The 13,274-nt window shown below is 42.2% G+C and overlaps 1 protein-coding gene across 4 annotated transcripts in view; it reads left to right on the plus strand.

Moving 5' to 3' along the window:
• Positions 1-13,274, plus strand: part of FAF1 (Fas associated factor 1) — a 599,080-nt gene that overhangs the window by 541,111 nt on the left and 44,695 nt on the right. For all 4 annotated transcript variants that reach the window (XM_063939564.1, XM_063939566.1, XM_063939563.1 and 1 more), the window contains one exon: positions 2,183-2,271. In XM_063939564.1, coding sequence (XP_063795634.1) covers positions 2,183-2,271 — 89 coding nt within the window. The remainder of the gene's footprint in view (positions 1-2,182; positions 2,272-13,274) is intronic.

Raw genomic sequence — 13,274 nt, forward strand, 5'->3', positions numbered from 1 at the left:
GATGTCGGACTGAGATGGTCGAAAAGGGGGCCAAAACCTGACAGTTTTGGCCCCATTTTCGACACAAGCACGTGGATCGGCAGCTATTCCGCCAATCCACGTGCTTTTTGACAAGTCGAATTTTTCAACTTGTCGAAAATATTGAATAGGTTGGAACACCTTCCGACCTAAAAAAAAGTCTAAACCTGCCGTCTTTTCGACAGGCGGCAGTTTTCGACTTCAATTGAATATACCCCTAAATAACCCCAAAAAAAACTTTGCTACAAAATTTTTTATTATTTATACTTATATTAACAAATAAACTTGCACATCCTTACAGTGTCAGTGTACAGTGTTAGTGTCTTAACTACATATATATTATGCCAACCAAAAAAATGACTAGCTATTAGTTGTTGTAGTCATTATAATATAACTTTTTTTAGTGTGCCATTGTTAACAAAATATAGTATTAAACTATTAACTTTCTTTTTTTTCCCTTATTTCTTAAGTGAATAAATGTGCTTTACACTTTAAATATCAATATAACTAATTATTATGCATTCAATTAATATTTTCTCTTCTTTTTTTCTATATTAAATACCAAATTGTAAAATAGTCCCACTATCTCCATTAAATGTTAAGTTTATACTCATTTTAATTCTTAACGCGATAACAACAATACAACATGTAAATTAATTTTATAGGCAAAAAAAAAAGGTAACCACAGAAGAAGAATCAAAAGCACACTACTGCACAATTAATGCCTTGTTTATATCTTGATTACGTCCCAGCCTTCTGACTACATCTTGTTTCTTTCCCCTTGCTAGCATAATCAGGAACTACAGCTAGCATAATCAGGAAATACAGGAAATTAGAAGGGTGCTCACCTGCACTCGTCACCTCCAGGGCAGCATTGCTCCCTGACATGCTGCTGCTGCTAGACCCCATGTCAGTACCGGGCATATTACAGTCTTATAAATGGTGCCGAAGCCTAACACCAGCCCCTTACCCTGCAGCACTGGTAGGTGATACCTGCACGCTACCCCGTGTGCCCTACAACTCCCAGCGTGAGTGACCCCAGACGCATTCATGTCACCCAGCTGGGGACTCGTGGCAGCACTATGGGCCCTGACAACTTGACCACCAGCGGCTGCCCATACCACATCACAATGCCTGCCGGAGTGCTGCTCAGCCACGTGGCCCTGATCCTCCACAACCCCCTGAAGCCCCAGGGGTGGGAGAATCTGAAATGCCTCTAATGGAGGATGGGCCATGTGGCCCGTTGACCGAAGCTTTGGCCAGATTGGACACAGAAGGTTCGCAGGGTATGGTATAACATTAGTTCCTAGCCACATACCCTGGGCAACTAGGGTTGTCCGCCGACCTGGCTTTCTGTATTCCCATATTGAGCATTCACAAATATTGTGGCCATATGTTGCATTGCTGGACTTATTTGATAATTCTTCACTGAATTGTTTGACCATATCTTTATGTGCCCAGGACTGGCGCCATTATCTTTAAAGAGGCCCCAGTAGTCCTAAAAAATAACCAGCAACATCTTTTATAATTTTGGTAGCTACAGAGTGATATATATGAAAAAGCCCTTACAGGTGGTGTAACGTCACAGCTCTTATTGGATCCCAGGACTGTGTTCCTGAATAGATAGAGATCTCAGACTCCAGATAGGGCATGTTACAAACACGTCTGCTTCAGTATCTGGTATGAAATGGTTTACCAAGGTCAGACCTTCTATTATTTGTTCAAAACAAAACCATACTTCTCACCCATGCCAGAGATTTACAAGGGGATGTAGAAATAAGTAATCTAACAATATGTTGCATATTTAATGATCTTTATTAATTAATCAGCCCCAGGCAGTTAGTAGCAATTCAAATACAAATAATGGTATTTTATCAATGTTTAACAATCTTGTATGGCTGATCCCAAGGGTATCCCTCTTGCTTATACTTATGAAGTAGATAAGATGTCAAGAGTTCTTTTTATACAGTAAATATTCATTGTGAGAAAACAGTATACAGTATACTTTTTATGTATATTCTCCATTTAAGTCATTGAAATATGTCTGCAATTGTCTTCTCCAACCCATCCATTGAAAGCGGTGTATTAGCCACCATTGCCTAGTTCCAGCATGGTGCTGAGGGTAGCTCATTATGAATCCCTCAAAAATCCTTCTTATTGGCAGGAAACACATCCGTAGATGAACTAATGATGAGACTCATCTCAGCAATGGAAATCTTCTCAGCCCAGCAGCAGGAAGACATCAAGGATGAGGTAAGCACCAAGCACACCAATGGCTGTGGTAACCTGCCTCCTGTAGGTAAGGAGCCTAAAACACTGGACTGGAAAGTGTTCTCTCTGCCAAAGCCTTTGTATTGGTATATTGATATGGGAGTTTGCACATACATACTTTAATATGATAAGACACCTTGTATATTGAGTGTACTTGTATGTTAGGTTCGCTGGCTCTTTTACAGTGTTTCTCACTATGGAAAATTTATATTGATATGGGAGTTTGCACATACATACTTTAATATGATAAGACACCTTGTATATTGAGTGTACTTGTATGTTAGGTTCGCTGGCTCTTTTACAGTGTTTCTCACTATGGAAAATTATCGGCTAATGTCATTTCCATAACCTGATCTTTGTTTGGTAGTCTCTACCTGCTGTGCGTTCTCCTAAACCAGGCCTGGCCAACCTGTGGCTCTTCAGTTTTTGTGAAACCACATCCCAGAATGCCCTACCATAGTTTTAGCATTCCCCAATAGCAAGACTCTGGCAGGACATGATTGTATCACAACAGATGGAGAGCCAAAGTTTGGCCAGGCCTGTCCTAGACCTAGTAACTGGTGTTCGCCCATAGTCGGGATCCATTGTCCGTCCAACACAGGCTGTTCTACAACCTCTATATAATAACAAAACCTGCATTGTTATGTATGTGATAAACTTGGTTATTTATTTATTTTTCTTACCATGTATTTTTCTGGTTTCCCGAAAGTCTTTGTTTCCCTCCTATAACTGTGCACGGCTCTTTGGAATCGTCCATTGAGTCCGTTTCATAGTCTGTGTGTACTGAGCACTAGTTACTGGTGGTGATACTGCAACACATCTGGCTATTATTTTGCAGCACTGGGAAAAGTGACCAGCAGTTTACACTGAAGGTGATATAATGTCCATATAATGCAGTATATCATAGACTCTGGTTGCAGTACTTTACCCTAATTCACTTTGGAAGTTTGTATCCTCTCAAAATTAGATATGTGCGGGTTCGGATTTACCCAGAACTCAAAATGGCATCTTATTGGCTCTCGGGTGTCATGTGTTTTGGCTAGCCAATAAGAAAAATCCAGTTAAATCCGGACTTGCGTTAAAGTGACGTTAAGAACTGAGTAAATCCGAACCTGTTCATCTCTATTTAAAACACTTCTCCTACCCCTTAATTTATATCTGTACCCTACCTGTTGTTGTTCTGCCTGTTACCTGAAGTTCATGCTAAGCAAAGACCATGGGCCGGATGTGTAATGACGCCTGAAATCCCGGAGGTGCGAGATGCCGGCCAGTCAGATACGTTTTTTTAAAGGGGCAATCGCAAAGCATGGTTTTGCCTTGTAAGTAATTGCCCCTTTAAGAAAAAAACAGCATCAGAGATTGGCCAGCATCTCACACCTATGGTGATCTCGGGTGTCATTGCACCTGGCCCAATATGTGAGCAGCTATGGTCAACTATGCAGTTCCTTTCAGAGCAAGGGAATTATTTAAATTAACTGGACAAACATTGCTTTTGCTAAACCACCAGAGGTCCAAAGCTTTAGTCCAGGCATTCCCAACCACGGTCCTCAAGACACACTAATGGGCCATACACATTTAAAGATCCGCCGCCGAACTGCGCGACGGCGGATACGGCAGACGGGTGAGGGGGGGGGGGGCAGTGACGGGGGGAGTGAAGTTTCTTCACTCCCCCTGTCACACGGCTCCATACAAGTGTAGGCAAATATGGACAAGATCGTCCATATTGGCCTGCATGCACAGCCGACGGGGCACCAGCGATGAACGAGCGCGGGGCCGTGCATCGTTCATTGCTTTTGCCTCCACACTTAAAGATATTAACGATATCTCGTTCATTAATGAACGAGATCGTTCATACCTTTCAGTGAGATCGACCAGTGTGTAGGGCCTATAACAGTCCTGGTTTTAGTGATATCCAGGCTTCAGCACAGGTGACTTAATTAGTAGCTCAGTTATTTTGATTTAACCATCTGTGCTGCAGCCTGGATATCCCTAAAACCTGCACTGTTGGTGTGCCTTGAGGACAGTGGTTGGGAATGCCTGCTCTAGTCAGTAATCTGTTCATATTAGTAAATGTGTTCTGTATGGTATAGTAACCAGTGGGGTATCAGCCTTCATCAGTATAACTAATCGAAGCTAATGTCTGATTGCTATGAAGTTGCTTCTGTAGCATTTCCACTATCATAAAAACGGTATACATTCAGATGGTCGACCATGTTATGGTCGACAGTCATTAGGTCGACCACTATTGGTCGACATGGACACATGGTCGACACATGAAAATGGTCGACACATGAAAAGGTTGACATGAGTTTTTTAACTTTTTTTTCTTTTGGGGAACTTTTCCATACTTTACGATCCACGTGGACTACGATTGGAACGGTAATCTGTGCCGAGCAAAGCGGTAGCGGAGCGAAGGCACCATCGCGAGCCATGCAAGGGGACGCGGTGCACTCATTGGGGTTCCCAGTCACATTACGCAAAAAAGTGAAAAAACTCATGTCGACCTTTTCATGTGTCGACCTTTTCATGTGTCGACCTTTTCATGTGTCGACCTTTTCATGTGTCGACCATTCATGTGTCGACCATTCATGTGTCAACCATTTTCATGTGTCGACCATGTGTCCATGTCGACCATGTCAATGTCGACCAATAGTGGTCGACCTAATGACTGTCGACCATAACATGGTCCACCATTCATACCGGAACCCATAAAAACGATATTGTATGTTTCTGATGTGTCTGGCCGATGTTAGGAGTTTCTTCCCATTACAGTGCATCCAGACAAGTCAGGAGAAAAGCTGTTTAGTCTATGTGTGGAGTGGTGTTAATGCGTGAAATATTTGTTTTATTAACTCTCAATACGTTTTTAATACCTTTTTATCCAAAGGGAGAGGCTTGGCGGAGGAAAATGGATCCTCTTAAGCTTAATCCTCTCAGCTCTCTTGCAGAGCCTGTTAACGCGCTTTAATTGGCTGCAGAGCATTTTGGACAGTTGCCAGTTTTGCAAGAGACACAGTTTTACAGTAATCGGAGACGAGGGAAGAAGGGACAGTTTATCTGATGCCCTTTGTGTGGCTGACAGTGAATGTTTGAGGGGCTGTGGTTTGGAATGTGCCATACGTGGTGTGCAGAGCCGTGCACTGTCCTGTTAGAGGTCCTGATTGACAGCCAGGTACCTGGAATCCTTAAGGTGGAATTCGCCAAGGTTAATGATCGGTCAGGATGTTGGCCACATATTTCTTTAAGAAAGCAATCACAGGCACACACATGGCATGTAGTATCAGCTTAGGTAAGATAACAGTTTATTGTCACTAAAAACATTAGAATATGCAGAAGTGGAATTACAGTACAGTACACTTATGCTTCTATAGACAACTGAGGATTCAAACCAACAATTATGGAAGGGGTAAAACGGTTTCACATCCTGCTAGTATGGCAACCAAGACACCTATAACGCTTCCCAGAGGGCACTAGAGAAAAAACGGAGTAACAAAGATGGTTACAATCCCTAATTATCTTATTAGCCTTGGCTACACTCCTTTTATTAAATATCTCCTCCAATTTAGGCAGGGATTGACCAGTAATCCTCTCAGCAGATTTATGTTCCCTACCCAATGTACTACGATCAGCACATTTAGTATTACCATACCAGTTTGTGCACTTGATTATGAATAGCTATCTGATGTATACACAAATCTGATTGGTCGCAGTTATATGCATGAAACAATGCATGAAAATTTGTGGTTTTCATAATCATATTAACGTGATATATTCTCAGCACCCTCATGCCATTTCTTAGTACTGCTGTAGTGGCGTGCATCATTTTTAGAACATATTAGCTTCTGTTTTGAATCTTACGCTGCAAGTAAAAGGGTATACGTTCAAGATACCGGCTGTCAGGATCCCGGCGGTTGAAATACCGACGCCGGAATCCCGACACCCATCAGAACACCGATGCTGGAAGGCAGAACAGGACAGGATACCAACTCCGGAGACCCAACAGTTAGAATCCCAAAGGTAAGTCTAGCCGGGGAGGTTAGGTTTTGGCTGCGGGGAGGGGGATAGGTTTAGGCACCACTCGGTGATGTTACGGTTAGGCTGCAGAGGGGAGGTTAGGGGGTGGGGGGGAGTATTTAGGTTTAGGTACTAATGGGGGAGAGTTTAAATACTTACCTCGCCTCTGTCGAGATCTTCATCATCAGGATTCTGGCATCTGTATTCTGACCGTCGGCATCTCGTCTTCCAGGATCGCATACCGATCCCATTACAAATTAATTTTCTGCGTGTAATGAATAAAGTAAATTGGTGTTAGGCACTATACTAGTGATATACAATGACTACACAATAGGATGTATCTAATACATATATAAATGACACTGATGCAGTAATACCATACTAAAGGCACCACCATCCATTACTGTCCCTCCTGTGTGGAAGAAAGAATTTGTAAAACAGTAATCAGTAGTGCCCAATGAGGACAGTAACCCTGATCTTGAAGTGTGAATCAAAGTAAAAAAGGAGATGGAGTCCCAGGGCAGAGAGCCCAATGAGAATGTGTAGAGTGCAGCTGGTGAGCAGGAGTAGTCTGTAATGAGACCGGAGGGAGGAGGTCCCTGCACATGTTAAAGATTATGTACTTGTATACTGTCATAAAGTATCATAGGTTAATAAACAAATAGAATAACATTTACATCCACATAAAAAGGATAGGCTCAGCTGGATAGAAATTTTGGAGCAAATAATGAATACCTATCTGTACCTTCTGCTAACAAAGCGCAGCAAGATAAGGCTCCAGTAGTTTGCTTCAAGGGTACCTATGCGTTTCACCCTTCAGACTTCCTCAGGAAGGTGTGGTCTCCTTATCTAGAATATGTTCCTGTTTTAATCCGATCACAATTATCATTTAATACTCATTACAAAAATAACTGTGCTGTTTTCCTTTGATGAGATGCTAGAAATATAAACATAAAGATCGTGTACATACTAATTCACGTGGAAAGTGCCCAATTTGGAGTTAAACAGATCAAGCACTTTCCATGTGTTTTTAAGTGACGGCCAAATAAAGACAGAAAAGCCTCCAATGTATAAGTGACTGTCTCTGTAGTATTGAGTCATGCTGTACACCTCAGGAATGTCAACTTTTTAACATGTTCAATGTCGGCAGTATATTTTAGTGGTAGGGTTAGAGATTAAATAATGGAGGAAAAAACACTATATCAAGTATCGAAATTCTAGTATAGACATTCTGACTGTCAACATAACATTCTACACGTTTGTCTCCTGGTGACCAGTTGGGAGCTGCACATGCCAGTAGGGATCAGTATGATCTACCTACAATCAAAGTCCTGAGGGTCAAAATACAGACAACAATTGACCGATGGTCAAAATACCGACATTTAAAATGTAGACACGGTCAAAATACAGGCATTTAAAAAGTCGACACAAGTTTTTCAAAACGTTTGCTGTCTATGTTGACATATGACGACATGGACACCATATAAGTGTACCACGTCCCCTCGCATGTCGGGCGCAGTGCCTCGCTGCACTCGACACACTGTTACATTCCCCCTCCAGGTCCACTGGAATGGTAAAGTATGAGCAAGTCGGTTTCAATGAAAAAATCATGAAAAACTCATGTCGATTTTGTGACCTGTCAGCATTTTAAATGTCTGTATTTTGACCGTGTCGACATTTTTTATGTCGTTATTTTGACCTTGTCAGTATTTTGACCATCGGTCAATGGTTGTCGGTATTTTGACCGTGGGGATTTTGATTGTAGGTAAATTGACTGCATCCCTGCCAGTAAGATAAGGTAGATGCACACAGGCACTTTCTGCAGCTCCTGTACATCCACCTGCAGTTCGCTGCGGAGGGGCCTGTTCTCATGAACTCTGTTTACTTTTACATCATGTAGACTGCTGGGGGAGACAGAGCACCACACCAGAATGTACTGTGGGGAGAAGACAAGTCAGCGGCGGCAGTGGGGTACTCTGGGCAATGTTCTGCTGGAAACATTGGGTTTTGACATTCATGTTTTGCAGACCATCTACCCCTTCATGGCAACATTATTCCCTAATGGCTGTTGCCTCTTTACCAAAACGTATTCAAGTTAGTTATATAGCGAATATGGCTTTAAAGTGCAGAAGTCCTCCAAATAGGAGGAAGGGTGTAGCAGTTACAGCTGCTTGATATGTGTAGTTCCCTCTCTTTCAAGAGACCAAAAGTAATTGGAAAACTGACTGAAACGTTTCATGGACAGTTGTGGGCTTATTGTCTTGTAATTTCTTTATAAATTAAGCAGGCAGGTATGGAGTTGATTGCAAGTGTGGCATTTGCATTTGGAAGCTGTTGAACCCACAAAATGCAGTCAAAGGAGCTCTCAATATAAGTGAAACAGCCCATCCTTAGGCTGCAAAATAAATAAATCCATCAAAGAGATAGCGGAAACCTTAGGAGTGGCCAAATCAACAGTTTGGTCCATTCTGAGAAAATAAGATCGGACTGGTGAAAACAACAGCGGTGGATGATCGGAGGCTCCTTTCCATGGCAAAGAAAACCCCCTTCTCAACATACAGCCAAGTGAAGAACACTCTCCAGGAGATAAGCAGATCATTATCCAAGTCTATCCTAGAACAGAAGACTTCACAATAGCAAAAACAGAGGGTTCACCAGAACGTGCAGACCATTCATAAACCTCAAGAATAGAAAAGCCAGATTAGACTTTGCCAAGTAACATCTAATATAGCCAGCCCAGTTCAGGAACAGCATTCTTTGAACAGATGAAGATCAACGTGTATCAGAATGTTGGGAAGAAAAAAGTATGGCGAAGGCTTGGAATGGCTCATGATCCCATGCATACCACATCATCTGCTAAACATTGTAAAGGCCGTGTGATGTCATGGGCTAGTATGTCTTCCAATGGCATTGGGTCACTTGTGTTTATTGATGATGTTACAGAAGCAGCCTGATGAATTCTGAATTGTAGAGGGATATACATTCTGCTCCTATTCAGCCAAATTCAGCAATGTTGATTGGACAGTTCTTCACAGTACAGATGGACAGTAACCCAAAACATTCTCCGTAAGCAACCCAGGAGTTGCAGTGGCCGAGTCAGTCGCCTGATCGCAACCTGATCGAGCGTGCCCTCCAAATAATAAACTCTTTTTCTAGAGGGCAAATAAAGCTTCTTATTCCTACTTACCAAGTTTACCTTTAAGCTCTAGTCTCTATTTGATGCATATTCAAGTTGCAAAGGTCATCCTATGTGCGTTTGACGCTCGTCCCTAACTTTTCTATTAGCTCATGTATTGATGAATCGTTGCTATTTGATTTCTCTTACAGTGTACAATTTTTTTTCACATTCCATTTCAACTGAAAGTAATAATAATAAACTTGGCTTGTACGGAACTGAAAAGCAAAGCACATTGTTAGTTCAAACCGATCCTTGTGTCTCTAATGTGGATTCCCAGACTTTATCTGAGTACTTGCCTGGAAAAAGTGACAAATCTAAGCTCGGGCAGACTAACATGAGAAAAATCAATATTTTCCTTTTTGTGGCTTAGAGTTTTAACACATGTCAGGTTCCTAGAAATGCCATTCATGGTCTATTGTTCTGTCCTACCTGGCCTGTGGAAGATCAAAATGTATGTAAATGCAGGTTCTTTTCATGCACCACAATAGCAAACAGGATACAGATTCCAGCTTCTGTAACTGTTGTCGTTTCAGTAGTTACATGCATTTAATAAAAACCACAAGACGATCAACAGAATTGCTTTGTACTGTAAGAAAGCAGTGTATCCATGTAATGTTTGCAGAGCTCGTCAGTGGCATTGCTGTTCTTGTAGCTTGTTTCCTGCTAAATGTATTAGGAATATTTATAAATAAGCGCGTTTCTGGTGTATCACTCCTAGTCTGGGCGACACGGCAGGTCATACTCCTACAGAGATGCATTTGGATTCTATAGTCCCAAGCAGTTTTGTGGTTATGTATTAATGTAAATCTGTTTGTACCACTCAGTTCCTCTAGAGCATGGGTAGGCAATGTATGACAACCCAGCTTAAGTGGAACGACACATCTCCGTAACAGCAGTACTGTGGCTGGGCATGCTGGGATGTGTAGTTCTACAGCAGCTGGCGTTCCTGTTGCCTACCCCTGCTCTGGAGCAAGACTAGTGCAGCATTAAATTGTGCCCTGGAGACACGAGCTGGATTTGTGAACTTTGTCAATTATGAAGCTGTTTGGCCCCGAATCAGTTTGACCGGATCCTCACAACTCATCCCTGTGCTGCTGGGGACCCTGCTCCTTGCACTCTCTAGCTCAGGCTGTGTGGATTCCTGCTCCATTCTCTCTTTCCATCATGACTCTTCATAATGTCCTGGCCCACCGACATCATCACACAAGCGGACAGGTCACTAACTCCCCCAAATCAGTCCACTCATGTCCTGAAATACTCCTCCGTGTTGATGTGATCATTCCAATTACCTTCCTGCTCTAACGCCACCTGTTTCAAAACTGTGACTAAAAGGTTAAACACAACCTGAACAGTATCTGGACTAAAGATCTACACTGAAAAGGTCTATAGGTCTACCACTAATGGTAGACATGCATTAGGTCAACAGGGTCAAAAGGTCCACATGTAAAAGGTATGCAGGTCAACAGGGTTAAAAGGTTGACAGGGTCTAAAGGTCGATGTGAAAATGTTCGACACACATGGTAGACACAAGGTTTTTTTTGTTTGTATTTTTTTCATTTTTTATAACTTTTTCATACTTTACCATCCACGTGGACTACGATTGGGAATAGTAACCTGCCCCGAAGCATGTAGAGCGGACACAGTACACCAGTAAGGCTCGTTTGTGGCAGGAAAGTGACAAAACACCCCGGGGGAAAAAAAAACTGTGTACCCTTTTTTTCTGTCGACCTTTTGACCTGTCGATCATTACTACTTAAGTAATCTATGTTGACTTTTTGACCCTGTCGACCTCATGCATGTCTACCATTAGTGGTAGACCTCTTGACTATAGATCTTTTTAATGTAGATCTTTAGTCCAGATACAGTTCTGTCGACCATTACTACTTAAGTATTCTATGTCGACCTCATGCATGTCTACCTTTAGTGGTAGACCTATTGACTGTAGACCTTTTCAGTGTAGATCTAATAATCCACACCCACCTGAACTTTATCAAATTATACAGAGATACTTGCTGCTCTCTTTCATATGCGCCAAGTCTAACACCAAATATATCACAGGTCATTATACTTCTCTATCTGTGTCTTATGTCTTGCCCATGGTAAAGTGGGAGACTTGGACACTGGTGACCAATTTAATTGGAGTAAATAGCTTGAAAATCATTTTTAGGGAGTAATGGTTCTCTGTATAATAATATAAAACTTATTAAGCATGGATTATCAGTGCTGTATATTTTCCTATGTGCAAATCAGCCCTGACTGCTGGATGAGGAATATATTTGGCTACAATGCAGGAGATACAGCCTTTGTGACTAAGGCCAAGCAGCCATATCAGTCTTGGTGAAGCTCAGGCTTTGTAGTGTGATGGGAAGAGGACCTCACACAATTCCGCAAACAGCTGTGATTGTTAGGCATTGTGTTGCCAGCAATAACCTGAGGGGGGAGGAAGTTGGTTTTTTTTGGAGGTTGTTTTTTTTTCGTGGGGGTTATTTTTACTTAATAGATACACATATTCAAATATCCAAAACTGCTTTGAGTCTTGTCTCCTGTAGACTGCCCCCTACGTATCACTAAAAGTATTACAGCAGCCTTCCCCCTCCATTTGTCTTGCCATGTGTTACGTTGGGTAAAATACACGGTAGCCTGTAGAGTTGGGGTTAAACGATTCGTTCTTCCTGTACACACACAACATTTACCCTGATTCTTTACACTGACGGACAGGTTCAGCCTTGAATAACATACACAAATAACACTTGAGGTTGTCACATTTAAACCTAACAAGATCTTGAGGACTAACTTGCAGATTTCAGCTGTTCTCACCTGGAGTGAGCCCGAAGATACAATCTAGGAGGATTACAGTAACACTTTGTGACAAGCCGGGCGTGGGTGGGGTGGCTGCAGCGTGACTCAGCCTAAATGGGAACTTCTTCCTGACACATTTTTATTTTCTTACTGTCATAGTATATTACTGTAGCCTGACTGGATGTTGCACAACACAAGCATACATGCTTTAGTGGCAAGGTGTGAGGCCTGCAACACTGTCACTTTCCTGACCATGCTGCTACAGGAATATCAGCTATGTAACGCATTATTGCAGGTGGCGCTTTTCTTCACACCCGTATTATAGTGATGTTTCTGGTTTGCACATGTTGACCATTACCAGTGTGTTTGCAAGCAACAACAAAAAAAAAGTTTGCAGTTAAAAATAAAAAATTTCCATTACAAATTGATTTCACACTTTAAAGTAGTAGCAACGAATTTGATGGTAATGGCTGTCCCACCTCTGATCTGGTCAGTAACACTGGGTCTACACTGCAGGTTAGTGCTTGTCGGCGATTGGATTGGTCATTGTTAACTTCTGTCAGGTTGCCCAGACTTAAGGATTGGTTGCATTGTTGGCTTATGTGTCCTATACATCAGGGGAGGATCGGGCAGTATGCCCTCTCCCGATTCCTGGGTTGGGGGAGCGAGACAGTCTAAATTGTTGGACATCCTCAATTTGCCCATTCCAGCCAAAACATTATCGCGAGCGATGAGTTGTGGATTTTTAACATGCACTTTTTGCCGATCCCCTGATGGATCGTTAGAACGGGGAATCTGTCTGTATGTGTATGAAGTTGTTTCTTCTCCATTATGGCCTCTCTTTGCCGGTGTCTTCTGCACTCTTTGCTTCTCTTTAGGTCCGTCTTTTAATTTCCCGTGTAAACCTATCTGCCTCTCTCTGCTTGTCCCTGGCCTGCTCTGCTTCTGCAGTTTCCTACTGTCATCCAGCCTGATTCTCCGTTGCATGAAGTCC

The sequence above is a fragment of the Pseudophryne corroboree genome, chromosome 9 (genome assembly GCF_028390025.1).
Source record: "Pseudophryne corroboree isolate aPseCor3 chromosome 9, aPseCor3.hap2, whole genome shotgun sequence".
In the NCBI taxonomy this organism is placed as follows: Eukaryota; Metazoa; Chordata; class Amphibia; order Anura; family Myobatrachidae; genus Pseudophryne; species Pseudophryne corroboree.